This window comes from Aphelocoma coerulescens, chromosome 11 (assembly GCF_041296385.1).
Source record: "Aphelocoma coerulescens isolate FSJ_1873_10779 chromosome 11, UR_Acoe_1.0, whole genome shotgun sequence".
In the NCBI taxonomy this organism is placed as follows: Eukaryota; Metazoa; Chordata; class Aves; order Passeriformes; family Corvidae; genus Aphelocoma; species Aphelocoma coerulescens.
Window position 1 is genome coordinate 7,702,531 of NC_091025.1, and position 27,972 is coordinate 7,730,502.

General features: G+C 54.2%; 3 protein-coding genes across 8 annotated transcripts; all 3 read right to left on the reverse strand.

Annotated features, from left to right (window-relative positions):
- Positions 1-932: 932 nt before the first annotated feature.
- SLC38A7 (solute carrier family 38 member 7) lies at positions 933-6,569 on the reverse strand. 6 transcript variants are annotated; one of them, XM_069027361.1, is made up of 12 exons: positions 6,469-6,544; positions 5,467-5,717; positions 4,864-5,300; positions 4,434-4,632; positions 4,205-4,349; positions 3,390-3,488; positions 2,599-2,656; positions 2,168-2,282; positions 1,803-1,950; positions 1,519-1,718; positions 1,209-1,263; positions 933-1,117 (listed from the first exon to the last, which is right to left on the reverse strand). In XM_069027361.1, exons 3-12 carry the CDS (start codon positions 5,128-5,130, stop codon positions 1,015-1,017), a joined length of 1,389 nt encoding a protein of 462 aa, XP_068883462.1. In that variant the 5' UTR covers positions 5,131-5,300; positions 5,467-5,717; positions 6,469-6,544; the 3' UTR covers positions 933-1,014. The 6 variants fall into 6 exon arrangements, with proteins under 6 accessions (XP_068883462.1, XP_068883465.1, XP_068883460.1 ...); XM_069027364.1 differs by lacking the exon at positions 5,467-5,717 and having other exon boundaries at positions 5,203-5,300; positions 6,469-6,569; XM_069027359.1 differs by lacking the exon at positions 5,467-5,717 and having other exon boundaries at positions 6,469-6,569.
- A 137-nt stretch (positions 6,570-6,706) lies between these two features.
- Positions 6,707-20,257, reverse strand: GOT2 (glutamic-oxaloacetic transaminase 2). The gene is made up of 10 exons (XM_069027365.1): positions 20,113-20,257; positions 14,681-14,837; positions 13,381-13,509; positions 12,967-13,026; positions 12,688-12,849; positions 12,134-12,238; positions 11,103-11,253; positions 10,294-10,459; positions 9,196-9,346; positions 6,707-8,712 (listed from the first exon to the last, which is right to left on the reverse strand). The coding sequence occupies exons 1-10, from the start codon at positions 20,253-20,255 to the stop codon at positions 8,590-8,592; spliced, it is 1,347 nt and encodes a 448-aa protein (XP_068883466.1). The 5' UTR covers positions 20,256-20,257; the 3' UTR covers positions 6,707-8,589.
- Positions 20,258-21,741: 1,484 nt separating this feature from the next.
- On the reverse strand, positions 21,742-27,959 carry CALB2 (calbindin 2). The gene is made up of 11 exons (XM_069026867.1): positions 27,846-27,959; positions 24,732-24,808; positions 24,454-24,543; positions 24,274-24,354; positions 23,386-23,442; positions 23,204-23,281; positions 23,038-23,093; positions 22,794-22,833; positions 22,659-22,712; positions 22,361-22,432; positions 21,742-22,124 (listed from the first exon to the last, which is right to left on the reverse strand). Exons 1-11 carry the CDS (start codon positions 27,934-27,936, stop codon positions 22,008-22,010), a joined length of 813 nt encoding a protein of 270 aa, XP_068882968.1. The 5' UTR covers positions 27,937-27,959; the 3' UTR covers positions 21,742-22,007.
- Between the last annotated feature and the right edge of the window lie 13 nt (positions 27,960-27,972).

A 27,972-nucleotide genomic window follows, 5' to 3' on the forward strand; every position in this document is an offset into this window, starting at 1 on the left:
CTCAAGGACAGAACAAGAGAATTTTGCTGTTGAGGTTTAACACCCCCAACCAAATCTGCAGCTGGGGGAACTACTCAACCCAGCAAAAGCAGGAATGAAACTATCATCCAGACAGGCAACAGAGGGACAGCCCAGAGCAACACCAGCCATAGAGAGTGTAAATGACCAAGGGAACAATATAAAACAAATCAATACTGACTGCTTTATCTCAAAAGCACCCCTTAAAACCTGGCCCAGTCCCATTCCCTGGACACCTGGAAGAACGGGATTATAAATCTGGAGAAGAGCTTTGCTCTATTGTAGTGTCTTCAGTAGGTCGATGCAGTCGTAGCTTCTCTACTGAGTGAGCAACCCCTGGCAGGGAAAACATTGCACTGGCATGTCCCTACCCCAGGGTCATTCAAGAAAAACCAACCCAAACAGGCTGAAGGCAACCCTTTGTAACACAAAGTGCAGCCCAAGCAGAGTGAGATGTGAGAGTAGGGGCAGGAGACTGGCAGGAAACCAGAGTTCAAACCAAATACTGACACAGAAGAGGACTATGGGGGTGTCTCCCTGTCTGATAAACATGATTGCTATTTCCCTTTATGCAGAACACTGCTTCTCTCTCCAAAGTTGGGAGAAGGAGTTTTAGCTGTGGAGAGGAGCTCCACCAGCACAAGGGTACACAGATGAGAGCAGCATAGCTTTGCAAACCCCAACCATGACCCCTTGGTGATGTCTCAGGGAGTGATGTCTGCCCCGAGGGGCAGAAAGGGCTTGGCCTGGATGACAGGTCCCTGTGTAGTGTTGCTCTGGCTTCACCAGGTAGCCAGGGCTGAGAGAAGCCTGACTGCCTGGTGCCTTAAGACAATGAGATACAAACCACCACAGGGCTTGTTCAGCTAAGCCCCAAGTCACAACAGTTCTCTTGGATCTTCCCAACACACCAACATGTTTTCTTCCCACTTCCCTTTGGTCCTTGGGGAAATCTCCATCCCTTCAGCAGCAGCAGTGCAGTCCAGCCTGGAGGAGTCAGGCTGTAAGATCCACAAAGATGGCATTGGCAGTGGTCTGTCCAAAGATGAAGGCTCCAAGGGTGACCATGAAGACCCCATAGCTGACCTGGGCCCACCAGCTGTGGATGCAGGAGGACAGGGCACATTTAGAAGGGTCCTTCACCCCAATATTCACAGAGGAAGGGGGGACGGGAGGCACATTTCAGTTACCTGATTGCCTTGGTTTCTTGGATCTCGGAGAGCTTGGCTTGAATCAGGCAGAGCCCTGAAAGGCAGGGGAGGAAAATTAGAACCAGATGAGGACTGTCCCCTGAGGACTGAACAGACACTCCACAAAACAGGGAGCTACAATCCCTGTTACAGAGCACCAAGTCCAGCTGAAATAGTTGCTGACTGGCTTCACTCCACATTTTTGTCTTCTAAAAATCTTCTGGTTCCTGTGTTTCCACCCTGCCCCTCCCTCTTCGAGACAAAGACCATGAGACCTTTGTCAGCCCCTGTGCATCCCAGGATGCCCTACCTGGGAAGACAAAGATGAAGCAGGCGGCCAAGCCCCCAATGACAGAGATGACTTTGCCAATGTCAGGGATGAAAAGAGCCAGGAGGAGTGTCAGGAGGAACCAGCTGATGGTCTGAAGCAGGCGTCTCCTCCGCTCCCGAACCACGTCCTCCTCCACTGTTACCCCGGTGTAGCGGAGCCAGAGACCCTCCAAGACAGCCCTGTGCACACAGACCCAGGACAGAGGGGTTTCCTCATGCTGCTCCTCCTTCCCAGATCAGCCCCATCCTTCTCCCAGTGCTCACCGGCCACAGAAGTGTAGGATGGGGTAGGATGTCAGCACACAGAGGATGATGAAAGCCCGGGCAAGGGCAACAGGGATGTCATTGGAGGGGTAGGACATCAAGACATCCTGCTCCACGCCAGCTCCAAAGGTTAGGAAGCCACAGACACCTGTTAGGCAGGGAGCAGTCAGCAGGGGACAGGGACAAGTCTCCTGAATATCTCTTAGAAGGACCAGACTTGGACGGATATGGCACAGGGCACATTGCAAAGGTGTTCAATGGACTCTACTCCCTTCTCCCTCTGACCCTTGCTGACCAGAGGGTCCCTGCCTTCCTGAAGCCACTCCAAGGACTGTGCCACACTCACACGGTGTCCCGTCACTTACCAGTGCCTGTGTAGACAAAGAGAGCAATCACCATGGCTGCTGTCACCACTGCCCCCCAGGTCTTCACCTCTGGCTGCTTCATGCTGTTAAAGACGGGCACGCTGCTCACATGGCACTGCCAGGACACAGAGAGAGTGGGGATACACAATGGGCTGAACCACATGGGATCCTACTTGTGATATTCCGCATTTGTTGTGATATTTTGATCCCCCCAGGTTTGTCACTGGAGAAGAAAAGGGGGGGTGGATAGGCTGCCATGTACTTCCTAGCTGGGATAAAATGGATCCATCTCCATCCAGAGGTGGTGAGATATTAAAAAAAGCAGTGCAGTGAGAACGCGGGCAGGGTTTTAGCCAATCACCCAGGCAAAGTTTTAGTCTGCACCCAAGCAACCACAGGATGGAAGGGGAGTGCCAAATTCCTGGCCTTACCTGGAACCCAAAGCAGATGGTGGGCATGGCATTGAAGACAGCTGTCCAGGTGGAGGGGCTAGCAGGAGAAAAACACCCACCAGTAAGACCAGAACCCCCTGTGCCTCCCATCCGGTGCCCCAGGGGATGATAAGCTGGGAGTGCTCAGTGTCTTTGCTGTTACTGCATCCCCCCACCCAGGATGATGCCATTGCATGGAACGAGGTTTTTCTGCGACCTGGTACTCCCTGAAGACCAGGGCTTTTCACTGACACAGAAACAGCCAAACCTGAGCATACAAAGTAAAAGTATCAGTAAAAAATAAGGATCTAGTTGGGCAGTGCAGAAAACTGGTCTAACCTTTGCTCTGCCATAAAATTGCTGCACTGGATCCAGAAATATACACTGTGAGGAAAGGAATAAGCCACAGTGGCTGTGCTGGCCAAGGAAATAACCAAAATCATCCAAATACAGACACAGCCCTTGTTGCTGGGTGAACACAAGCACTGCACAGGGAATCCAGGGCCTGGATATATCAGAGATAAAAGCCAATCAGTGCTCATCAAAACCTGTGATGGAGCCATGGGGACCTTTAAGAGGTCCTTTTCCTCCTCTTCACCACCTGCTCCTCTGAAACATGCAGAGGTGTAGCCACTTGGGAGCTTCTGGCAGCAACATGCAGAGTCCCCAGGACCAGGGGTGGGACTCATGAAAGATTCATCCCCAGCCTTTTCAGCCCTCGCTCCCACAAGCCCTGCCTGGCTCTGCCATGCTGTGATGGCCACCAACAGCATTGTGTCTCTTGCTCTCACCTGGTGGGGATCTCCACAGGCACCAGCTCCTTGTCAGGCCAGATGTACTTGATGATAATGACTGCTGTGACATACCATGTGCCAATCACACTGAGGGAGCTGTGAGAGGGGATAGGAGGCCATCAGTGTTCTACCTCCCCACTTCATGAAGGGTCTCCTCCCTGCCTCTCCATCCCCATCTTCCTCCCTTCACAGCCCAACTACCCCTCTCCTGCCTATCACACCCATTTTTGCTCTCCCTTCCCATGGGAATATGCCAGGAAATGCCACCCGCTGTCCCCCCAAGCAGATGCCAACACAATTCTGTTGCATTCGGGGATTATCCCATGCTTCTGTGAGTGGCAAACCTGCCAGACTTGGGTTTGGGGCTGGAGAAAGAGGTGAGTGTCGAAGCAGTGATACTCCTGCCCTGGTGCCCCTGGTCCAACTCCAGTAGCCAGGTCACACCAAGATGCTTGGTGGAGTAGGGCTGGCCTGCAGACTACCCTGCCTAGGGACACTTACTGGCTCTCTTTCTGCTGGATTGCCAACTCCAAAGATAGGAGACAATGCAGTTGAAAGCAGCTCCCCCTGCTTCCTCCAGCATGCAGAAGGGAGGGGCACAAGCCCTGAAGTACAGCACTGTGGCTGCATGATGCTCAGCAGCTCCTCTGCCTCCGAGATGGGGAAACTGAGGCACGGGAAGGCAGAGGGTGAGTGGGCAGATATGCCACTAGAACCACAGCATTTCCAATCCCTGTCCCCTGGAACTGTGCTTAGGTGGGTGCTGGCTGGCCCACCCCAACTCCCAGCCCCAGAGGGCTCTCTCCACTCACCTGGCATATTTTTGGAAGCCAATCTCTTTGGGGATGGAGAGGGGCAGGATGAGGAGGAAGGCAGTGATGCTGATGGTGAACTTGCGGTCTGTGTACCAGCAGCTGCTCCCAACTTCCTCGGGCTCCTTCACCAGAGCAGCAATGACTGTGGGGACAACCGAGATGGTAAGGTTGGCCCTTCCAGCTGAAAGGACAACTGGTTATTATTTGCTCCATGGGACACACTTACTCTTGTCCTCTTGGTCTCCAATGATGATGAGGAAGGCGATGCAGGTGCCAAAGGTGTAGACAGCGATGGCCACCTCGCACAGCACACCAGGCACCTTCCCGCAGACAGCCCACACAACCTCCTGGTAGGTGCGCTCATTGCTGGCCTGTGAACAGTACGCCAGGATCACCAAGCCTCCGATGATGAAGATCAACATGCACTGGGATGGGGGAGAGACAGGGAGGGAACACTGAGCCAACAATATAGCAAGGCCTCCCGAGCCACCCCAGGCAGCCACCCCGAAAACACTGAGCATCTCTGGTGCACCTCACCCAAAAGAGCTTCTTCCCAGGAGCCTGGTCCTCCCCAAACCCTTTCTGGGGCACCACACATCCCTTCCATGCATCCTCCCAGGATGGGACAGGGAACTGTCCCTTCCCCACTCTCTCACCATCTGCAGGGCGATGCCTGCAGCCACGCCGCCGGCCATGCTGAAGGCAGCAGGGAAGTTGAGCAGCCCAGCCCCGAGGGCAGCGTTGACCACAATGAAGACAGCTCCCAGAGCCGACGTGGTCCCCAGACCGTTTCCTTGGCTCTCTGAATTTTTGGGCACTGTCTCCACACTAGGGCTCTGCAGAAGCCTGGCCCGTTCACCAGCATCATCGCTCCACTCCCAGTCCTTGTAGTCACTGTTGATGCTCCCAGTGCCCTGAGCCATTGTCCCTCCCGGGGTGGCACACGCCACCGTCCACGTCCCACTAGTGGTCCTGCACCAGGCTCAGCCAGGCACCTCGAGGGGGGTCCTCAGCCAGCACTGGCTCCATCAGGCAGGGAGGGCAGCAAACAGGCTGGAATGCAGCAACACAGGAGTCAGGCACTTCCCTACTCCTACAAGGGGATGAAGAAGGACACTGTTAAGTGTTAGTTAAATTATATTAACAAGGGACAACCTGGGCATCAGGTGGGGACACAGGGGAAATGAGTTCCCTGGGTAGTAGCCTGGGGGGGTCACAGTACACACACACACCAGCAGAGATACAGAAGGAGAACTCACCTCTTGTCCCTCAAATCCAGGGAGAGGACACAACTGCTGTTGGATGGGGGACTGAGCCCTGGCTGAGTGGCTGAGGAGCTGCAGCCTCACAGCAGGACTTGCCTTTCTGTGGGCACAAGACCCAGTGTCATGGCTTACTTCCTGACTTCCAACCCAAATTTCCGCAAGCTCTGCAAGAGCTGTTGTGCACGTGCTCCTGAGTAAAGGGCAAGGCTGGGCTCAGCGGGAATGTCCCGTGTGCAGCAGAAATACTGTGTCAACAGGAAAAGCAGGACTGGCCTCTTCCATTGCAACCCCAGGGTGACCACCAGAATGAGATGATGTCTCAGAAGCTTTTGGATTTGAAGATCTGGTGTTTCCAGCATTGCAGCCCTTGGGGGCTGGAAAGTCCAAATCTCATCCCACTGCCTCCAAACTGGAGGAGATTGACCCTCACAACCCGGCATGATTTTGCAGGAATCTACACGGCCACGAGAAATCTCTTTTCAAGGAAATCTGTTCTTATTCCTAGAGGACTATTCCTGCCCAGCTCACTCCTTTCTTCTGGGCTATTTAAACTCTGCACTTGTGCTATGTACCCTCTGTAAAGATTTCTGGGGGAGGAAGGGCCGCCCTCTGTCCCGTGGATAGGAGGGTGGAGGGACAGCCCGGTGGGTCCGCGTGGGCTGAAGTTCCCACCCGGCCGAGGATGCTGCAGGGAGTCGATGCTTCTCCCATGGCCTGGGGGAGGATGCTGAAGGGTGCCCTTTCCCTTCAGGCAAAGCCGCCATACTCTGGCAACCAGAAATCCCGAGACTAGGCGTTTCACCGAGGGTGACTCGACAAACCCGCGGCCCCGCTCGGGCCCCGGCGGCGCCCCCCGCCCGGGGGAGCAAGGCCCGGAGCCGGTGACGGTCAGCCCGCGATCGCAGGGGACGCTCTGGGGGACGCCACGCTGCCCTTGCGGGTCACTGGGCTCCCCGCGTGTGTCCCCCCGTACGTCCGTACCCCGGCCCCGCTCACCAGGTGGGAAACGCGCTCCGCTCTGCTCCGCTCCCTTCGGCCCCGGCGCCGGCCCCGGCTGAGCTCGGCGGCGGCGGAGGCGCGGCGGCGGCTCCGCCCTGCCCGCTGCACGCCGGGGGTTGTAGTCCGGCCCCGGAGCCCGGGGAGCATCAGCGAAGGGAGAACATCCCCCTTCGGGTAGCCCTTCCCAGCGGCTGAGCCCGCGGGGACCCGGCAAGGAGAGGGCGAGAGACGGGGCTGTGCTCCAGGGTGCTTTTATTGTACAGAGAACGGGCAGGAAAACAGCCCCACGCGGGTAAGAGGGCAGGAGGCGGCAGCTCCAGAGTCACGCAGAACCAGGGACCACAGCACAGGAACCCACAGCGCCGTGGGGCAGCACGTACGGCGTGTGCGGCAGGGAAAGCGGTTTATTGCACAAAGGACAGCAAGCAGCGGCTGTGGGCATCGGGCCAGTAAACAAGCGGCATGGGAGCGGAAACCTGTCAGGGAGCGGTGGGAGGATCCAGCCTTCCAGCAAGTGTGGCAACAACGTGCACTTAGACCGGGACAAGTGCAGCAGACCGGACCTGTCCCAGCTCCAATGGGCACACAGCTGCTCTGGGCAGGAATGGGAAATGAGGATTGCCCTGCTAAATACCCTGGTATGGCTGCTGAGGGAAGAGGTGCCAGCGGATGGAGAAAGCTTACAGGTTCAAGAGGCAATACCTCCAGATCCACCTAGGGAGGCTCCACTCCATCACGCACCAGTGGCCAAGGATGGCCCCATGTCCCAAGGCAGACAGCCTTTGGGAATTTGTTCTCTCCCCAGCAATGGCTACATTCAACACCGTAGGCTTCAATTTCAGCTCCATGACAGCAGTTCCCATCAGGACAACCTCAGTTCACGCACCACTGTTCTCCTGGGGCACATCAGTGGCAACTGCCTCTCTCTACATGAGATTCTCAGGAGATGAGGGTTTCACTGGTCATGTCAGATCCCCTGTGCTGGCATGGCCCTGAGAGGGAATGTTTGGTGCATGGAAGGGACAGGATCCAGCTGCACAATGACAGGATGAAGTCCCCAGCTCAACATAGCCATGCACCAGTTTATTTGGATTAAAAATCAGAGTCCAGTAAGTCACAGGACCTCAGGGACACTCAGTTTAGGACAGAATGGTTTTTGAGTCATCACCTCTCATATTTCTCTCAAGATCTCTGTTTTCTGGTGTCACCAGAAATGTGGCTGAAGAGAGCAGAGAGGGATGCCCCACACCTCCACATGAGTGAGACACTGCAGTGCCAACCTCTTGGCTTACAGCTTTGGGACACACACAAAGACTGCAGGGAGGGCTGCTGGAAGTACAGGGCTGGACTCCTGGGCTTAGGACAGGAATGGGGCAAGGCAGAGACCACAAGAGAGCAGTTTTCAGAGGAGATTCTTATTGGGGGCAGGGCGTGAGAAATTGTTTCACCTCCGGGTACGAAAGTGAAGTCAGGAGAACCAGACAGGTTTAAAAGAGGTCTGCCCCACGCACTGATGCCACTGTGAATTACACCTGAAAGGAAAGTCCCAGATGGAAAGAGTGAAGCCAACGATGGAGCAAAGTTTGGTAGTGAGAAGTCCTCAGAGCTGGTTGTCAGAGGACAGCTTTGGTGCTGCCCAGCCCCAGGCTGGGATGATGGAGGAAGATGGAGTCTGCTGGTAGCAGGACTGGCTGAGGAGCTTGGAGGAGAGCACCAGAGCAGCCCTCCCACTCAGCCCACCCAGCTCCCTGCAAGCAGCCAACAGCCTCACAAAGCCTTCTCATAGAGAAATGTGTGCGGAGAAGCCTTTGGTGCCTACACTGGTAGGATGGCATTGCTAAGCATTTGCTTCCTCCAGCATAGATAGGTGCTGGGGCTGATGGAGAAAGGATGGACAGCAGGGAAGAATGGCTGTGACGAGCAGGAGCCAGCAATGATGTCCCTGCTCCACAACACAGGGCGGATTTGACTAGGCTTCTTACAACAACTCATCTACAAGATACATTCAGCAGCGGCTTCAAGTGCTGTGGTTGGAAGTATTCTGCTTGTTTCTTTTCCCTCTCCATCTTCGACTGGTGGGGAAGGGAAAGCCACCAGCTCCAGGGCACACCTTTGTCTTTACTTTGTGACTTGATGGATGGCATGAGCCAGGTAACCTACATTGCTTGATGTAACTCCCGCCACAGAGATGCGTCCATCCTTTGTCATGTAGACAGAGAACTCCTTGATCAGCCGCTCCACCTGAGGTGAAAGAGCAAAGTTCAAACTGCAGGCCAACCTGTGTTATGTCAGCCCATTACCCAGCTTGCTGAAATGCAAAGCAAACTGGGTGCCAGCAGACAGGGCATCCCATTACCTGAAGAGCCAGCAGTGTACCCTGTGCACCAAGACAGATGCTGCTCAGTTCTCAGGCCAAGCAGCAACACTGCAGACATTCAGCTAGAAGAGTCACCTCATTTAATCTGACCTTTAAGGTCACCTCAGAGCAGCACCAACTGACTGCTTGCTTTGATAGACATGACAGCTACATTTACTTTCAACCTCCCCAAGCACAGCACGGAACACAGCAAGACTGGAGTCCCCATGATGTGCCAGTGCTTAGGGCTTGGAGGATGTTCCTCCTGAGGAAGAACTGCTTACAAGGGCTCATTTTGGCACCTGCAGTCAAAAACTTACTGACAATGACCGCAAATGACACTTTGAGACAACGGGAATTGTGTTTACCTGCTCCGGCTTCAGCCCTGTGAAGCAGAACATGCCGATCTGGTCAGTGATGTGCTGCCAGTTGTGGGAGGATCCCTCTTTCTTGAGGTTGGACACCAGCTGAGTCCGCATGCTGATGATCCGGTCAGCCATGCCCTTCACCTCTGTGAGCCTGAGAAGCCAACCCAGGAACCATTCAGAGCAGGGCTGGAACACACCAACGCTGCTCTCCCCACCCCAGCTACTGAGAATCAACCTCTCCACCTGGAGGGGCCTCATAGGATGCAAATGAGCAAAAATCAGGGAGCATGAAAATGTAGCTCCAGCTGGGGGAGCTGCTTCTTCCTCCTGATACCTGAGGGTGACAGCTTTTTATCTATTCCATTGCTGCTGGACACTACTACCAGAGTATAGACATTTCTCACATCTGAAAGCCATGGGTCAAGCAGGATGCCTCGTGGCAGCACTACTCAAACCCAGATAAATTAATATCTGCAGATAAACCAAGGGTGCAGGGGTAGCACTGGCAGACAGGCCCCACTCAAAAGTAGCACAGCTAGGAAATGTCTCTGCTGGGCCCTGGATCAGGCACAAGTGTCAGGCTGCCAAAAGAACACAGCCCCCAGTGAGTCCACAGCACACTGCTAGCCTTTGTTCTGCCAGGCCAGCTGCTGAGAGGGACCCGGCACCAAGGGGCTGGGAAAACAGCACAGGCTGATGTCAGGAATCAGGCTTAGGGCATGAGGGTTACGTTACATTCCTGGGTCTCATTCCCAGGGAGCTTATGCTTCCACTTCCCACATGAGACATGCTACATGGCTACACCACCTCAGACTTCTATGCTTCATGGATAGGCAGCTCCTGCAGCCCTCAATCCTATGGGAGTTTTATCCCCTCCTTTACAGTGTTTTCTTCCTTGGTAACTAACACAAGGAAAACCTGTTTGTGTCAGGTTAAACTGACACCAGCTGATGCCAGAACATAAGCAGGGATTTCTCTAGAGTAAATATGGTTCTGACTGTTCCTGAAGAGCTGCCTGTGACAGCAGCACACAGAAAGCACAGCACAGGGCTGCACAAAGAGACCTCACTCTCGTGAACATAACAGATTTCTTCTTACCACTCCTTCCGTAGGTCAGGGGTGTTCAGGATCATAGAAGCAATGCGCGCTCCGTTCACGGGTGGGTTGGAATACATGGGGCGGATGAGGATCTTCAGCTGTGATTCGACCCTCTTGGCTTCATCTGCATCACTGCAGATCACGGTGAAGGCACCCGCACGCTCTCCTAAGAGAATCACAGAATATCTTGAGTTGGAAAGATCACTGAGTCCAGTTTTTGGCCCGGCACAGAACAACCCCAAGAATCCTACAACTCTTGTGTCTGACAGCATTGTCCAAACACTCCTTAAGCTCTATCAGGCTTAGTGATATGACCCTTTCCGTGGGGAGCCTGTTCCACCCTCTGGGTTAAGAACTTTTTCCTAATATCCAGCCTAAATCCTCCGTGACACAGTTCTATGCCATTCCCTTGGGTCCTGTCACTGGTCATAGAGAGCAGACGCTGCCCCTTGGGAGGAAGCTGATGCCTGCGAAGCTCTCAGTCTTCCCCAGGTTGAGCAAGCCAAGTGCCCTCAGCTGCTCCTTGTATGGCTTCTCCTTTAGACCATTCACCATCTTTGTAGTCTCCTTTGGACACTCTCTAAAAGCTTTATATCCTTTTTATACTGTGGCACCCAATACCACGCAGCTTTAATGGATCCCTGTTCTCTAGAAGGGTCTCCACCAGCTAGTTCCTAGTGGATTATGCCTGCTCAGTACTGCAGGATCAACACAAACAGCAGGAAGACACTGGCTGCTAAATTGTGGAGGTACTGGGGTCCCACCAGCAGCCTGGATGAAACTATTTCCTTGCCATGTGCCCTACTCACCGTACAGCCCCATGTTCTTAGCGAAGGACTGTGACAGGACGATGTTGATGCCCTGCTCGATGAAATACCGCACAGCCCAGGCATCCCGGTTGATGTCCCCACTGGCAAAGCCCTGGTAGGCCATGTCAAAGTACACCAGGAGGTTTCGTTTCTGCCAGCAGAGATGGAAGAGAGTGTCACAGAAGCTGAACACCCCCTCCAAGGAGCAGGGCAGCAGGCAGAGAAGAGCCATGCAGACAGCAGTCTGTCCACCTGCAGCCATTCTCCTCCAGAAAAAGAGACATTCCCCTTCATTTGCCCCAGGGAAAGCAACCCAAAACCTGCAGCTACCCACCACACATCAGAACAGCAGTTGAAGACCCTGCAGTGCATTTATGGGATGTGCAAGTCTGGCCCAGGAAGCAGAAGTAGATTCAACAGTAATAAAATATTCTACTTCAATGTCTTCTGTATTATCAGTTTCCAAGAAAATCATCTGGGAACTCTCTACTCAGCTAGGCAGATACCCCAGATGCACTGCCCCTTAGTCAGGAGACCCAGCCTTCTCTAGGCCACTGAGATCACTTTGCTATCTACCAATTCTCAGGATACTACTAAGGCCAGGCATCTCCAAGCCAAATTTCACTGGCTACAGGCTTGAGGGAGCAACAGGAAGAAGGAGAAGGTAGAACCTGTCCCCGTTTCCAGCTGAAGCTTGCAAGGAGACACCAGGCATGTGAGAGCTCTTCAAGCATTTTTAATACACCAGCACTGGGTGCTCTACTCCAGCAATCACAGCTCATGCTTTTAACCCTGTTGCTCTCCTTTCACGTCTCCCTACTCCAGCTTCCTGGGACGGTGCCAGCAGAAAGCCCAATGGTCAGCTAGAAGCTTTCTGGTTGCATTTGGCTGGCTCCTGTCAGGAACATGACACCCATCCTGGCTTCAGGGAAGGGAATAACCTTTAGTGAAGTGAAGACCGGGTGCCACCCACGAAAGGTCAGAGAAGTGGTTTCCCAGGAATGGCACAGTACCCCTGGGACATTGCTCACCTTCACTGTAGCTGCCAACTCCTTCCATTGCTCCTGCCGGGGATCCACCCCAGTGGGGTTGTGAGCACAAGCATGTAAGAGGATGATGCTCTTCTCTGGAATTTTCTAAGGAAGATGTTATAGAGAATGAATCATCAATGATATCTGAGCACTCTCCTCAGCAGATGAGACAGCTTAGATGAGCTCTGCAAGGCTTCTAGCCTTGATTTAATGCCTTCAGGCATCATAGAATGATAGAATACTCTGAGTTGGAATGGACCCATAAGGAGTCCAACTCCTTGGCCCTGCACAGGACAACCCTGTGAACCACACTATGTGCCTGAATTGTTCAAACATTCCTTGAACCCTGGCAGACCTGGTGCCATGATCACTTCCCTGGGGAGCCTGTTTCAGTGTCCACCCACCCTCTGGGTGAAAAACCTCCTTCTCCTAATACCCAGCCTAAACCTCCCCTGACACAGCTTCATGCCACTTCATCACATTTAGGGTAAAGTAAGATCACCAGCCATTTCCCCACATGACCTCCCTTCTTCCAGGCATGGAAGGCAACTCACAGAAATGTCATCCATGGCTCCAGAGAAGTCAAGGCTGCATGTCTTGGGGTCATAGTAGCGATAAGCCTGAAGTTGCATGCCAGCATCACGGAAAATGGGGGTGTGATTGCCCCAGGACGGTTTGGGTAGATACACATCACGGCTGGCCTTGAAGAATCGTTGCTGGTCAATAGAAAGAGCGTTCAAACAGGTTGAATACATTCAAGTAGTTAGAAAACCCTAGAGATTCAGCTCTAGTCAAAACATGTCCTTTCCTTCCACTGCTGGTCAGGGACTCACCAAGAAATTGGCTCCAATTCGCAGAGATCCAGTCCCAGAAATACCCTGCACGGTAACATACTGCAAGGAAAGAAAAAAAAAATCTCAGTCTGAGCGGCAGCATTTGTTACAGGGAGAGAGCAGTCACTATGTCAGCACTGGCAGCAGCACACCAAAACAGGGACAAGGGGCTGGAGGGACCACAGGGGTCATCAGTTCCAGCTCCAGGGCAGGGAGTTGGGCTCCCTGGCAAGGTTAAACCCCATCCTTGGACAGGGCTGTTTCACCCCAGCCTTCAGAGGAAGCAGTGATCCTTGTGCCCAGCCAGTCCACAACTCAGAAGCATCAGTACCCCGCCAGTTCTTCCACATTTGCTGAGCATCCACATACCAACCGTGTGTCCTCCCTGCACCCTGTCCCCTGGCCTCTCCTTACCCGGCCACTCTTGAAAGCTTCACTGTTTTCCCCCAGAGCCAGTTCTGCGGATGCCCGGGTGAAATCTGCTAGTCCCCCAATGGGCAAGTACTCCTTATCCATCTTCTTGGATGCTATCATGGCCTCCGCCTGGAAAGGAGGACACAAGTTCAGCAAGGAAGGCATCACTGTGGAGAGGACGATGGACAGCTCAAGGTCACTTCTCTGAGTATTTGCTTGCTCAAAAGGGGCAAAGGTTGTTTTACAGAAGTTTCTCTCCAGGGCTCATTCCAAGCAAGGGGCAACAGTAAACATTTCAGATTAAATCCTGCAGCCACCAGAGCCCTCAGTGGGTGACAGCGTTGGTACAGTGGAGCCAAGGAAACCTGGCACCAGAAGAGAGCACCACTTCCAGCCCATTACAAGTCAGTGCTGCTGCACAAGGGGACACACTTCTTTGCCCAAGCAGGAATAGTCCTGCAGGAAGGCAAGACTTGAGTGCTACTGAGAGGCAGACACTATCTCTGCATAGGAGACATCCCCAAACCAGGTAGGGTAACAATCTTTTGCAGGGCCTTGTCATGCTGGGAGTGGGACAGACCCTGGCAGCATTCACATACCACCAGGAAACGGTCCCTGTAATACCATCCAGGTTCCCTGGTTGTGACCCAGCTGCACAGAGAGGGAGGGCAAAGGACAGCTCTAAACCCAATACTGATGAGACACATGAAAACTACTCTCCCTGCACCCTCCCTGTCAGTACAGCCAATCAATGCATATGTCAGCTGCCAGCTATTTACCAGCCTATTTCTACCCCAATAGCCCTGAAAGACCCCATAATCCCCTCAAGGGCAATGTCCACACCCAGCTCCCTAGGCTGGAGTTTTAGACTGGCTTATGGAGAAACTGGTAACATCAGCTCAGCAGAATTTCTGAGGCTAATCCATTAAGGGGCTAATGTCAGCTCTTTCCTCCCTTGTGGGGTGCTGTAAGGAACACTGGCCTATTCAGGAAACACCTTGAAGTTCAGAGAACAGGTGCAGTGGAGGGCTCATGGAAGTCAGCAATGAGTTAGTTACCTGAATGGGAACAGGACATGTACTTCCTGTTTTGTCCTGTACTACTTAATGGCTCTGTCGTGTCTCAAAAGCATTAGTCCTGCTAAGGGAGGCATCCAGGAATACTGTCCTGCTCTGTTAGAGACAAAGCTTATTTTAAGGACCAACAGACAAAACTTGCTTAGAGGCCTTCCCCTCCCTGATGCCCTCAGGGTACCTGGCACCTGGATCTGGCCCTGCCCAGCAGTCAGCACCCAGCTCACCTTTCGAACACAGTTCAGGACATACGGCTTCCCATTGTCATCCCGGTATGCCCCCACACCCAGGTTCATCTTCTTGGAGTTGGTATCACGCTTGTAAGCTTCTGTCACCCCCAGGATGGGGTCAGGGGGACCCATCTCCACATGGGACCACCATGAGCTAAAGGGAGAAACAAGAAGCTAAGCATGAGGCTTGAGAACTGTCAAGAGATGTGCACTAACAGAAACCCTCAAGGGAAATCTTGTCTTTAAACCACTGAAAAAGGTACAAATAGTGTGAAGAGAATTATCCAAAAAACCCAAACAAACCCTTTAAGCTCACATCTTATATTGCAGAATGGGCAAAGAGCCTCAGTTCATTGTGGCTGAAGATAACTGACTCCCTCTCAGTCATTAGCATGTTGAAACACTCCTGTTTGCCTTATGTGCTAACACCACAAAGAGCCCCCAAAACAGAAGCCTTGAACTCTTATGCTCTGGACAAGTGCCCAGGGCCTGCAGGTGGGATGGCACAGGTTACTCCCCTCCAGGAAACCTTGGCCAGACACAGGCAATTGCACAAAGCATGAATATGGAATCTCTACCAAACTCCTGGAAGGGCTCTAGAACATGAAAACTAATTTGTTTTTCTCCCAACATTGCCTGACAGAACAAAGATATTTCCCCTCCTTGCCCTACAAACTCTGCCTCCCCTGGTGTTGTAGATGAACACTGTTTTCCAGGACATCACAGAAGACAGTTTATTCCCCGTGTGACAAGCGACAAGCTCTGATGTGAAGAACCTTCCCCTGCCGTCAAGCACAAAACCTCCCTGCATCAGGAGGAGCTTTGTATTCCCCCAGCACAAGGAGCCACCTGCCTCTGCCCTGCTGGCAACACACCCTGAAGATGGAGAGGCTCTCTTAATGTCAAGGGCAGAGCACACCATGCTATAAAAAGAAACCTGTTATTTCCTCTGGCCACAGTCTCTGCCCTGTCCCACGTCCAGGCTTTGCAGGCCGGCAGACAGTGCAGGAGCAACAGTGTGGTGGTTTTTAACCTGCCTGGCATCGGGCTGTGGCTGTCACAGCCCCCTCCTGAAGGCATGCAGCTCTCAGCATCCTGACTCAGCACACAGGCACCTACCCAGGTCCCCCAGCTCGGTGGGGAACAAAGGGTGCAATACAAGGTAGATTGGGTTTATCTCCTGAGGGGCAGAACTCAAGTCTTGATTGCTGAGGGAGAAGCATGCAAAGGAGAGACATACCAGCTTTACTTTGCAGCCCAGGAAAGGCTACCTCATCAGATAACAAGATTCTTTCCTTTCCCAACTTGGGAATGCAGTCCTGGGGCTGGTCCCTGCCCTAGGCAATGCAGGCAGCCTGGAGCCAGCCCAGGGCCAGCCAGACCTCCTGCTGGGTGTATAGTGTGGACTGTAGGTAGATACAGATCTGTGGCAGGAGGGCCAGTCGGGTTAGGGAAACTCTAACATGATCAGCAGAACTCACAAAATCATCTTTCCTCTCCACTCTGTCCCTGTTTTAGGTCCATTTAGGCCCAGTTTACTCACTACAGAAAAATTCTGCACTGTTCCATGTACGTAGATTGTATCTCATGAAGCCCCAAACATCATTTGCCCTCTTCAGACTAACAACTCTTCCCATCTATACACTATTTCCAAATTAAAAAAAAAAAAGCCTGTTTCTCCTTTTCACAGGCTTTGAGGAAGAGGTAGAGCCACCTCAGGTAGTTTAAAAATGGAAGATGTGCTTAAGGTTTTTTAGACCACTAACCAGTCTTAATTACCTCTTAAGTATAGGACCAGCTTGGAAAGATGAGTCAGTCATGCCAGCAGCACACACCCTCCAGAGAGGGACAGGGGCTGCAGCCAAGTGTGGAGGGAGTGACCTGGGAAACCAACCTGAGCAGGACACATCAAGGGGACTGACAGGGCAAACTCCTGCTGCAGGTTCAGGCAGCTTTGGACAAACCTCTCCCAATGCATTCCTGGCAATGGAGAGGCGGGAAAGAGAGAAACAATGTGCAGTAGTGTGTCTCTCTGTAGTTTACCTGGTGTAGGATTATTTTGGCATCAAGGGCTGCAGGAGCCTGGCCATCTATTTTCAAGAGCTGCTACTTTAGAGATGGTGACAGTATCTTCTTTCTGCTGGGTTTTCCCCAAGCAGCTTACAGTTTGGGGTATTTAGGTCCCGATCCTGCTAAGGCTTAGGTGGGTCACTGAGATCTAACATACTGCAATTAATGCTGATCCTGCAGGCATTTACCTAAGCTGCAGCATTCCAGAGAGTTAAGTACTTTTGTTCTGAGCCAGTTTTTCTGTTGGCTTAAGGCACAGAAGGGTAGGTTTAGGACTTATTTTCCTGCTCTCAGCATGAAGGTTTCCAGGTGAAACAAGACTCCTCTTGTGTTTCCAGGAAGGTGAGCTTGCAGTGAGACAGGAGAAAAAAGTCTAGGCTGAGTTGTCCAAACACATCAGGATACCAAAGAGATCACAGAGGCAAAGCTTTCCCAAAGGGGTTTGGGAAAAAGAGATCTGCTAGGGGTCCAAGGCTACAAACCCTAACACACTGCTACCCCCTATTACTGTTGTTGTCCCTGCACTGCCTTGTATTTTATTTTGAGCAATTAAAAGAACATTGGGCTTGAATAAAGGTCAAAGCTATAAACTGCACATCTCTGCCAGGCCAGAGGTATTCAGTGCGGAAAACTAACCAGAGGCAAACTTAAGATGGGGTTGAACTACCCAAGGGATACTCAGTGTAAGCCTAAGGAAGCACATTCTCCAGCTACAGGACTTCAAAACAGAAGGACCAGTTTAGATGCTCATCAAAGCTGGTATCCAAGTAGTTTCTGTACTCTTCAGCCAGGCTGGTCTTCTGAGCTGATTTAATGCACAGCTGCAAGTGCAGCGGGACAGAGGGGGTGGGAAAATGCACCAGGAATTGCATAAATTGGCAACAAAATATACATGTGGAACTTACGCCTCAAGTGCACAGACCTAAGAAGTGCTTAAGGACTCAAGCCAAGCCCGGAGAGCAAGCATTTACAAGCCCAGTGAAGGCTTCCATCGTGGAGAGGCCAGCCCACGTCCCCTGAGGTACAGCCACATAAGATACCGGATTTCAGAAGCTTTGCCAAAGCCCCCACAGCAGTTCTGAGAGCCGGAGCAGAGCAGAGGGGCCAAAGGCTGTCAGGCTGTGCGTAAACCATGTCTGAAGCAAATATTTACACAAGAACAATGCCAACAGGCTGCTGGCTACTTCAGGGCCTTTCAAGCCTGCAAATTCCTTGCCCCAGTGAGCTGCGGGTAAGCTTTCCACCAAGAAAAGTATTTAAATAGCTGTCTTGTGATACATTAGAGCAGCAGACTGAGTTATCACCCTAATTAGCATTTGTGTGTCAAGGGAGCCGTTTTAACCATTTCCTATCTCTTTATCTCTGTCCTGATTTCAGAAAGAGCATTCTCAGCACAGAGTAAGGGTAGCAGCTGGAGCACCACATAATATTGCTGAAGATAAGGAAACAAAAACTGCTAATCACTGCCTGGCTTCCATTGTTGTATAATAAGCCACTATTCCTGAACAGGAAAAAGGGGGGGCTGTGCACAGAGACTGCTTACTTACAAAACTTAACAGCCTCTCTTGGGTGACCTCAATGCAGTCTGGTAATTTATAGTTTGCTGTATAAGCTTGAGAAAAGCAAAGCTTATGCCAGCAGGCTCCATACCTTTCCCAGGCCTGCTACAGTCCTGGGCACAAAATACAAGTTCTAGATAGCTCCTCCTCTGTCCCTGCTGAGTAGAGCCAGAAGGCTGGCTTAGAAGCAGCAGTGACTGCTGGAATGAAGATTTTAAAAAACCACTGCTTTCCTGCTCTGACATGGGCTGGACAGTTTCTTAGAGACTTCCCCACTAGTGAGGGCCATGAATTAAAGGGTTCTGGAGAGCAACAAGGCCTTGTCCAGATCCCTCTGCACATTCTGCTTCTTGGCCATCTGGTCTCAGTGGTGTTCCCAGCCCTGTGGCTCTCAGGTCAGCTGTACTTTGTGGAAGCTGTTCTGGGCTTTTCGCACAGCTCCAGCAGCACCCTGCATCCTTCTATCCAAACCTCTGCTGACCAGAGACAGCAGAATCCAGAGCTGCCAGTGCAGGACTGGTCCTCATAGAAACACAGCCACTCCCACCCTGCTCATGCCAGGGTTTGCACGCCTGAGGGCACAGCTCCAGCACAGCCAGCACTACTCCCGCCCCATTTCATGGATCATGGGGTCACCGCAGACCTGCTGCACCGTGCACGATCCCCAGGCCCACTGCACAGTGCAGAGGTGCCTTTGGTCCCACTACACAGGGCAGCCAGACGGCAGCACCGCAGCCCCATTTCACAGCACACAGAATCCTGGAATAGTTTGAGTTGGAAGAGACCTGAGACAACAAACCTTGTCCAAACCCCTTTCATAGACAGGGACACCTTCCACTAGATCAGGTTGCTCCAAACGCTGTCCAACCTGGCCTTGAACACTTCCAGGGATGGGACAAGCAGTTTCTCTGGATAACCTGTCCCAAGGCCTCCCCAGCCTCACAGGGAAAAATTTGTTCCTAGTATCTAATCTAACCCTGCCCTCTGTCAATTTAAATCCATTGCCTCTTGTCCTGGCACTCCATGCCCTTGTCAAAAGTCCTTCTGCTACAGTGCTCTTGTAGCCTCTTTAGGTACTGGAAGGCCACAACTAGGTCATCCTGAAGCCTTCTCTCTTCCAGGGTGAATAACCCCAGCTCTTTCACTCAGCCTTTCCTCACAGAAATGGTGCTCCATTCCTCTAATCATCTTTGTGGCCTCCTTTGGACTTGCTCCAACAGGTCGATGCCTTTCCTGTGCTGGGGTCCCAAAGGTGGATGCAATGCTGCAGATGGGGTCTCAGCAGAGCGGACTAGAGGGGAAGAATCCCCTCCCTTTACCTGCTGCCCACGCTGTCGGTGATGCAGCCCAGGACAGGGCTGGTTTCTGAGCTGCGAGCGCACATGGCCTGGGCACGTCCAGCCTCTCACCGACCACATCATTCGTGCCCTGTAGCACAGTGCACACCACCAGCAGCACTCCGGCCCCATTACTCAAGGCACAGGCTCCCCCAGCCCCGTTTCTCGGGGCTCCCCGGTGCCTACGCGCCCTCCACGGCGGCGCCTCAAGGGCAGCGGGGGGCGTCGGGCTGGGCCGCAGCCAATCACGGCGCGAGAACCCCCCTCCCCAGCCAATCCCAGCGCGGTCCGTCCCCCAGCAACTTCCCGTCCCCAGCGCGGCGTCACCCGCGAGCCGCACGGGGGGATCCGCTCCCCGCAGCCTCCCCCCACCGCCACCGCGGAGCGCGGCTCAGCCGCGGGAAAACCCCTCCGCCGGCACCGGCGGGCGGCCCCAGGGGCTGAGCCATCTCTCAGCCCTCACCTGGCGCGGGAGGCGGCGGCGGCGAGGCGCGGGGCGGCGAGGAACCGGCGGCTGTGCAGGAGCGCCATGGCGGCAGCGGCGGTGGTGGCGGCGGGCGAGCACTTCACACCGCGGGCGCCGGCTGAGCGCTCCGCCCCGCGCATGCGCCGCCGCGCGCCGGGCCCCGCCGGCGCTGCCCCCTGGCGGCCGCCAAGGGTCAGCGCAGCCGCGCCGCCCGCCCGCTCGGTCCGGGGCAGTGCTGGGCTCTGCTGGGCTCTGCTGGGCTCTGCTGGGCTCTGCTGGGCTGTGCTGGCCTGTACTGGGCTCTGCTGGGCTCTGCTGGGCTAGGCTGAGCCGTAGTGAGGCGTGCTGGGCGGTGCTGGGCGGTACTGGGCGGTACTGGGTGGTACTGGGTTGTGCTGACATATGCAGGACTCCACTGGGATGTGGTGGGCCGTATTAGGCTGTACTGGGCCATCTTCTACCAGGCCATACTGGCTGTACTGGGCTGTCCTACACTATACTGGGCTGTAGTAGGCTGTACTGGGATATGGAGGACTAGGCTGTGCTGGACGATCTTGTACCAGGCCGTACTTGGCTGTACTGGATGGTACTGCACCATACTAGTCTGTACAGCGCTGCACTTGGGCTGTATAGGACTGCACTGCATCATATGGAGCCATACAGGTCTATACAGGGCAGTCTTGGGCTACAGTGAGCTATACAGGATTGTAACACTCTACAGGACTCTACAGCGATATACAGGGCTGTACTTGGCCATATGGAGCTGTGCAGGACTTTACTGGGCCATACTGGGCTGTATGGGGCTGTACTTGGCTGCCCTGTGCCATTCTGGGATGTACAGGGCCATGTGGAACTGTAAAGGTCTGTACCAGGCTGTACTTAGCCATATAGGATTTACAGCACCACACAGATTTGTACAGCATGGTACTGGGCCATACTGAACTGTATTGAGCCACCACACTGGCCTGTACTGAGCCATACTGAGCTGTACTTGGCCATATGGAGCTATACAGGGCTCTGTAGGACTGTTTTGGGCTGTACTTGGCTGCCCTGTGCCATTCCAGGCTGTACTGAGACAAAGGGATGTACAGGGCTGTAATGGGCCATACTGGACTGTGTGGGGCCGTACTGGGCCATATAGGACTGCACTGGGCCATACTGGGCTGTGTGGGGTTTTACTGGGATATAATGGGCTGTACAGGGTTGTGCTGGGCTGTACATGTCCAGATAGGACTGCACTGCACCATACTGGGCCATACAGGCCTCAGCTGGGCTGCGCTGGATAGTACAGGGGTGGGAAAGGTTGCACTGGGATTCCACCAGCATCGTCACCCTGGGACTGGTTTCCAAAACTGGGAGTGGAGGAAACAACCCTTGGGAGGCTTTGGCAGGGTCCGGGAGGGGTGACTGGGAGGTACAGTGTCCCCACCCAGCCTGCCTGCACTCTGCTCCCCGGCGATTTTCCAGTGACCCTATTCCACAGGGGCTTTCCCAAATGCTACATCTCTCTTCGCCACTCAGCAGCCTCATCCTCAGTGGGATCAGAGTGTGGGGATGTCTCCCTTCTCCCTGTCACCCCACAGCCCACCATGGGATGGAGAAATAGGAGCTCCAGTCTAGCAGTACTTGAATTTATTAGTAAACCGTTCTTTGGTAAATGATAAAAACTCCAGAAGAGACCAAAGGAATGAAAACAACACCCCCACAAAGAAAAAAAATCATATAATTAAACAAAACAGGCAGATGGGTAAAAAAAAAGTTCCCCCCCAAAATGGGAATTTAGCAACCTACAGCAAACCCAAGAGCTGTTGGGGGAGCTCTGCAGTGATGGGGGCTCCCCCCTTGTGCTTGTTTTCGGGGAGGAGGAGCGTGGGCTGTGTGTATGAGGGGTCCTACATGGGGGGCTCATTGCAGAGCACCATCTCCAGTTCCTTGCGGTAGAGTTTGCCGCCGTCAGAGAGGTTCATGATGCTCTTCCTGTAGTTGGTGAGCTGCTGGATATTCATCTCCTGCAAGGCATGGGGGGCAGTGGGGGTGGGCATCCCCTTTTTCCCTGGGGAGCACCCCTAGGCTGAGATTACGTTCCCCCCAGCTCCAGTGCAGCTTCCCATGAGAATGCAGGGTCAGCACCCGGACCAGCATCTCCTGGTCCCCATGGAGCACGGACATGGGAAGATGCTGCTGGGAGAGTGGAGAAGGAACTGGGAGGCTCTGGGGGTGGCACCCAAGATCTGCCCTCACTTACTTTCTTATTCTTCTCATACAGGTCTTTCAAAAGTGCATCCAGCTCATTCTCATCAATGAAGCCATTTCCGTCCTGGATAGTGTGGGAGGGACATCAACAAGAGGAAGGACACAAGCCCCACAGTTCCCCCTTGGACATGGGCACCCCCAGACCCTCAGCCAGCACAGCCAGAGGTAAACCCAGTTCTCCCACCCCAAACCAGAGCAGGGAATTGCCTCAACCAAAACCATATGATTTGGGGTTATTTTTTGCCAAGCTATGTTTATTTGGGGCAGTTTCCCATGAGCTGGCTCTCTACCTTGTCGTAGAAGGCGAAGATGGCATTGAACTCGTCTGAGGACAGCTTCATTCCCTGCAAAGTGGCAAGGGACACCAGGGCATGAGGGAGGGGTTGGAGTTGTTATTATTATTAGCAATAGTAGTATTATATTACCTGGAACTTCAGAAGAAAGTTTTCTTGCACGGGCAAAAGTCTGAAAAACAAGAAGGGCAGGGAAGAGCGGGAAGCAGCCAGAAAAAGACACTTTTTAAAATCACAGTGATGTTTTGCTCAGAAACATGAGTAAATTAAAGAGGAAAAGAGTTTTCCCTGGAAGCTGGAGCTGACTCTTCCTAAATACGAGCATTTCAGGTGTCTTTCCCTCCCCAGCTCTTCCTTCTTGCAGCCATGACCTTACCGGGACATCTCGGAGAGGCCCAGCTTCCCATCACCGTTCATGTCAAACATCCGCAGCTGTTGGGACACAAACAGTACTCTGTCACCCATCACTCCTCCTCCCCTGCATGCCACCCACCTGGGCTGGTGAGACCTGCTGGGGACACAGTGCCCCAGGTCCCACTTACGATGGTCTGTGTGTACTCCTGCAGCTTGGGTTCATCGTAGGGCCGGTTCGCCTTCTTCAGCAGGTCCGACAAGAAGCCCTGGGAGGAGAGGGTTTTGCTGGCTGTCCCCATCCCCGGCTGTCTCAGCAGGGATGTCCCACTGGCAGGGACCTAGCCCAGCCCACCCCCTGCCCACAGCCCACCTTGAGCTCGTTGGCTTCGATGTAGCCGCTGCGATCCGTGTCGTACCTGCGCCAAGCCTGTGGAGGGACCGCCGTGAGCCTTTGCGGGGGCTCGTGTCCCCCACTCCCCCCGACACGTGTGTGTCCCCATAAACCCCCGCTGAGAGCGTCCTCCACCACCCTAAAGTAGATGGGGCCACCTCACACCTCCCTCTGGTGCCGCCTGCTCTCCCTTGGGGCTGGATGCTTTTGTTCAGCCCCACACCAAGAGTTCAAGAGCCTTTATCCTCATGTCAGTATGCAAAATCAGGCTTTAATACTTAATAATATTTAATTGCATCCCCCAATTAAACAATAGTGCCTGCTTACCCTGCCCACCTCCATGTCACGGGTGCTCTTCTTTCAGCCTTCCCCTCCACCCAGGGTTCAGTTTCCAAGGACAAGCTCCTTCCTCTCCAGGATGCTGCACATTCCCTTCCACCCCCAGCTATATTTTATTCCCCCATTTGCAATTTCTCTCCCACCTGTGTGGGTTCACCCCATGCAAGGGCACAGCGAGGTTGTGGGGTGGCCCAGAGTAGTGTTGGCTTCGGCACATCCCTTGGGCATTTAGGAGCTACCATGAAGGGAAATTTACAAAAAAGTCCCAAATCCTTTCATCTCACTTCACCTGGAGGCTGGGATGAGGCACCTGGCTGCCCTGAGAATATCCAAGAGTGCTGAGAACTGGGACAACTCACCATACTCCCTCTCTTCCCTAAACCAGCACTGCCTCCCAATGCTGAGTTAATGCCAAGAGTTTTGGGGAGACTAGGGGAGGTTTGGGCAGTTCAAGCTCCCAGTAGTTTTCCCATGGTGGAGCTGGACTGAATTCCCCGGGGATCCCCCAGCACAGCCGGCCCCACTCACCTCCATGAACTCTGAACTGGAGCCCACATGCTGGCGGAAACACAGCAGAAAATTCTCCTCTGTGGGCAGGATCTGGGCCAGCTGTGGGGAACACAGGCATGGTGGAATGGTGGAGGGGAAACATGAGCATGGGGGTGGGACATGAACAACCCGCAGTTTGTCAGGTCCAGCACTGCTCACCTCCGCCATCTCGATTTTGCCATCCGCATTTTTGTCATATTTGTGCATGAACTCCTTCATCTTGTCACCCAAATTGTCCTTCTTTGAGTCCTGCCAGCAAGGAGAGAGGGGATGGGAGCATTTTCCCCATTCCCTGCACTGGTGTTCTCCCGCTTTCCTCCCAGAGCATCCCCAGTCCCACTCCTCAGTGTGCAAAGGAGATGGGGCTGACATGAGTGTGAATCTTTGGGCACAAAGGGACAGGGGAAGGAGGGAGCAAAACCAGAAGATGCTCTTACCACGCCTGCCCCCTTCCTTGCACTTTCCAGCTCCTGGAAGAAATTTTCCAGCTCTTTGCCTTCAATGTAGCCATTTCCTAGGGGAGGAAAAAACGGCATTAAGACTTCCACAGTGTCAGAGCACAGGAGGAGAGGGACAGATGCTCCCAGGGGACGCGGTGCTTTTTCCCTCTGCACCAAGACATGGCTCCAAGGCAACTGTGGCAGCAAAGAAATGCCAGCCAATGTTGATGCCGAGTGTTGCACATACCGGTGATGCCCATATTTACCCAGGTGATACACAACCTTGGACTTGTCCCTTGCACTCATTTGTAGGGCACAGGGGACTTCGTTCATCTTGGTCTTTGCTGCATTTTCTGTATCTGATGCTTCAATCAGGCAGTTTAAATAGACCTCCCCATCCTGTCCAAGCATCTCCCAACCAGGATTGTCTCCTCTCAACCCCTTGTGGGGGCCACAAGGGCAAATGGGGAGCAGAGATAAAGCACCTGGAACAGCATCCCCCCATCCTGGGTGCAAGATCAGCCCCAGGAAGGGGTCACCCCACTGCAAGTCTCCAACATGGGCAGGAGCTCCAAAAGATCCCTGTCCTGTGTACCCTGCACCTCTCACTGCCGGTATCTGTGCTGAGATGTGGTTCCTCTGGAACCCAGGGTATCCACAGCCCCGCCCTGCCTGTGGCATGCTCAATGGCCAGATGGCTCAGCCAGGGCTCAGCCACACATGGCTCCCACAGTGCTGGTGATTTTGGGGGGTGGCTGCTGTGCCTGGAAGCAGCAGGGTCACATCATGGCTGGGGACAGCAGCGAAGACACTGGTTCCATGGTGCTGCCAGGCAAGGTGTCACCTCCCTGCCAGAAATCCTCCCTTCCAACAACATCTGGACACAGCAGAGGGATGTTGCCCTTTCCCTTGAAGTGCCTGGTTGAGGGATAGCCAGGGCATTTCCCCCAGGACTGCTCTGCATTTCAGCCTCTGGAGGCTTGGACCACAGCTCCCTGCTCTGCGCCGCCTTCGGCATCACCTGCAGCTCCCCAGCAGCATCTTCTCCCCACTGCAACACAGCAGCTGGGAATAACCCATCCACATCCCAGCTTGAAGCACTGGGGAAGTCCCAGGGTCCCTCTTTGGTGGCCACATCCCAGTGGATAAGCAGCATCCCTCCCAGGAGGGGATGAGGGGCTTGGGTGATGTTGAGGTGCTGGTGTGAGCCACTGAGGTACTTGACTTCCCACTGCTCTTCCCAGAAGCTCTGCTTTTGTGGGTGAAGGAGAACCCCAAGTGCCTTTGAATTCAGTTAGGGAAAAAAAAAATCAACAAGAGTTTTGAGCTGGGAAATAGGAATAAGGCCAAGAAAAGCTGTGGCTGGTAGCTTGGCTTCCTCCAAGCAGCAGCTTGGACAGGTCTGATCCATGTCTGCAGAGCGGCGGGATGTAGAGTGTCATGGAAAATCCCCTCTGGAGAGCCACAGCCAATCCATGCAGCTCCACCTTGGAGCCTTGGGGCAGCTGTGGCTGGTAGATTGAGGACATCAAAGACATCCAAGGGGACATCTCTGGGGCATGACAAGCCTTGAGGGGAAATGGCTCAAGGCATGGAAGCCACATTGAAGGGGTTTAAATGCAGGGATGAGCTTGGGTGAAGTAGTCCCATGCACAGGGATATGAACCCCAGGTCCCTCCGTTGGCACAGGGAAGCAGCCAGGACTGTTGGAGCTCCTGCTTGGTGCAGCCAAGCATTGTCCTTGTCAAGGCCACCCTCTTCCTCGATGCCTGAGTCCTTCCTCTCCTGGGCACCTGCCGTGCCGCAGCTCGACAGCCTTGCCCTGCCAGGGGGCCGTGGGCCAAGCTGGATCCGTGCCTGATGCTGTGTTTTAGAGATGACAGAGCACATCCAAGGGCACAGTGGGATGTGCTGCAGGGAGGCAGCTGGACACCCACATCAGGAGCTGCCCACTCCCACTGGAGTGCCACCTTCCCAACCCCTTGGTGGCTGCTCCAGTGCCAGCTCCAGCAGTGACAGGGACCCATGTCCGTGTCCCTGGTGCTGTGGGGCTGCAGGGGGAACCCCAAAAGTGCAGCCGGGAGCAAGTGGAGCTCCAGTTCCAGCAGTGCAGCTGGGGAGGCTGCATGATGCAGTTCCTAGGAGGGTTTTGGTCCCCAAATCTCCCTGCAAGAACAGGAGACCCAGTGAAGGGCAGGAGCTTTCCCCTGGGCTGCTGTTCCCAGCGGGCTGAGCCTCCTTCATGGCACCGCAGCGCTAAAAGAAACTGTTTTCCCACAAAATGATGCTGCTTTTTGCATTTTCCCCCGTTTTGGGGCTGACAGTGGTAGGAACAGGGATGTCCTGCCCAGATGTGGCTCCGTGGGAAGCAGTGGACACGGTTTTTGCCACAGCATCCCCGGGGAGAGGTTTTGTGAGCTGGGGAGCAGGCAGGGAGGGACCGAGCACTCCAGACGTGGAAGGACCGTTCCTCAGCCTGCTCCGGGTGTGGGACACCCACTCTGTCACCCCTGGCAAGGGGGTGACCCTGGGGCCAAGCTGGTGGCCGCGCTGCCCCCCTCCCTCCAGGTACCAAGTATGGGGCACTGCCGAGGCGGGGGAATGGAGGGGACCGAGGATGGACACTGGGCACCCCGGGAAGGGCAAGACACCCAGAGCAGCACCCAGAGGTGACACCAGCCCCGAACTCTCAAGGCACCCGGGGACGTGCCAAGGAGACTCGGGATATCCCGGTCTCGGCGTCCCATGGGCTGAGGACTCCCCGTGGGGTCCACTTCAGGGGCTCCCCGTCCTTTCCCGACGGGGAGGTCCTGGGGAACCGATCGCCTCCCCGGTCCCGGAGCTTCAACCGATGGGGCTGCGCCCCGGAGACTCTCCGTCACCCCGGAGACTCTCCATCACCCCGGAGACTCTCCATCCTGGAGTCTCTGCATCCCGAGGGCTCTCCGTTAACCCCGTGCTGCGGCGGTGGAGGCTCTATCCTCTCCTCCGGGATGTCCAGGGACTCTTCACCACCCCCCATTCAGCCCCGCGCCCCCAGGGATGCTCAGCCCGGTGCCCTCCCCACCGGTTTTTTGAGGAGCGAAGTGTCCCGCGCGCCCCGGGACTGACCGTCCGTATCGAAGTGCCGCCAGATGTCGAGGAACTGGGAGGCGGTGAGCTCGGCCAGGTGGAGGTGCGGGGCCTGCTGCGGGCCGGCCATCCCGCTCCCGATCCCGCTTCCGATCCCGCCGCTCCC

Coding starts and splice junctions, on each gene's coding strand:
- GOT2 (XM_069027365.1), bottom strand. CDS start 20,255: ATGCGCGGGGCGGAGCGCTCAGCCGGCGCCCGCGGTGTGAAGTGCTCG. Junction 14,838..20,112: donor GCCGCCGCCTCCCGCGCCAG/GTGAGGGCTGAG, acceptor TTCTCCCTTTAG/CTCATGGTGGTCCCATGTGG. Junction 13,510..14,680: donor TCCTGAACTGTGTTCGAAAG/GTGAGCTGGGTG, acceptor CCTCCTTTCCAG/GCGGAGGCCATGATAGCATC.
- SLC38A7 (XM_069027359.1), bottom strand. CDS start 5,130: ATGGCTCAGGGCACTGGGAGCATCAACAGTGACTACAAGGACTGGGAG. Junction 2,657..3,389: donor CCTGTGGAGATCCCCACCAG/GTGAGAGCAAGA, acceptor TTCTCCTGCTAG/CCCCTCCACCTGGACAGCTG. Junction 2,283..2,598: donor CCATCTGCTTTGGGTTCCAG/GTAAGGCCAGGA, acceptor GTGTCCTGGCAG/TGCCATGTGAGCAGCGTGCC.
- CALB2 (XM_069026867.1), bottom strand. CDS start 27,936: ATGGCCGGCCCGCAGCAGGCCCCGCACCTCCACCTGGCCGAGCTCACC. Junction 24,809..27,845: donor GCGGCACTTCGATACGGACG/GTCAGTCCCGGG, acceptor TTCCTCCCCTAG/GAAATGGCTACATTGAAGGC. Junction 23,282..23,385: donor TCGAAGCCAACGAGCTCAAG/GTGGGCTGTGGG, acceptor CTCTCCTCCCAG/GGCTTCTTGTCGGACCTGCT.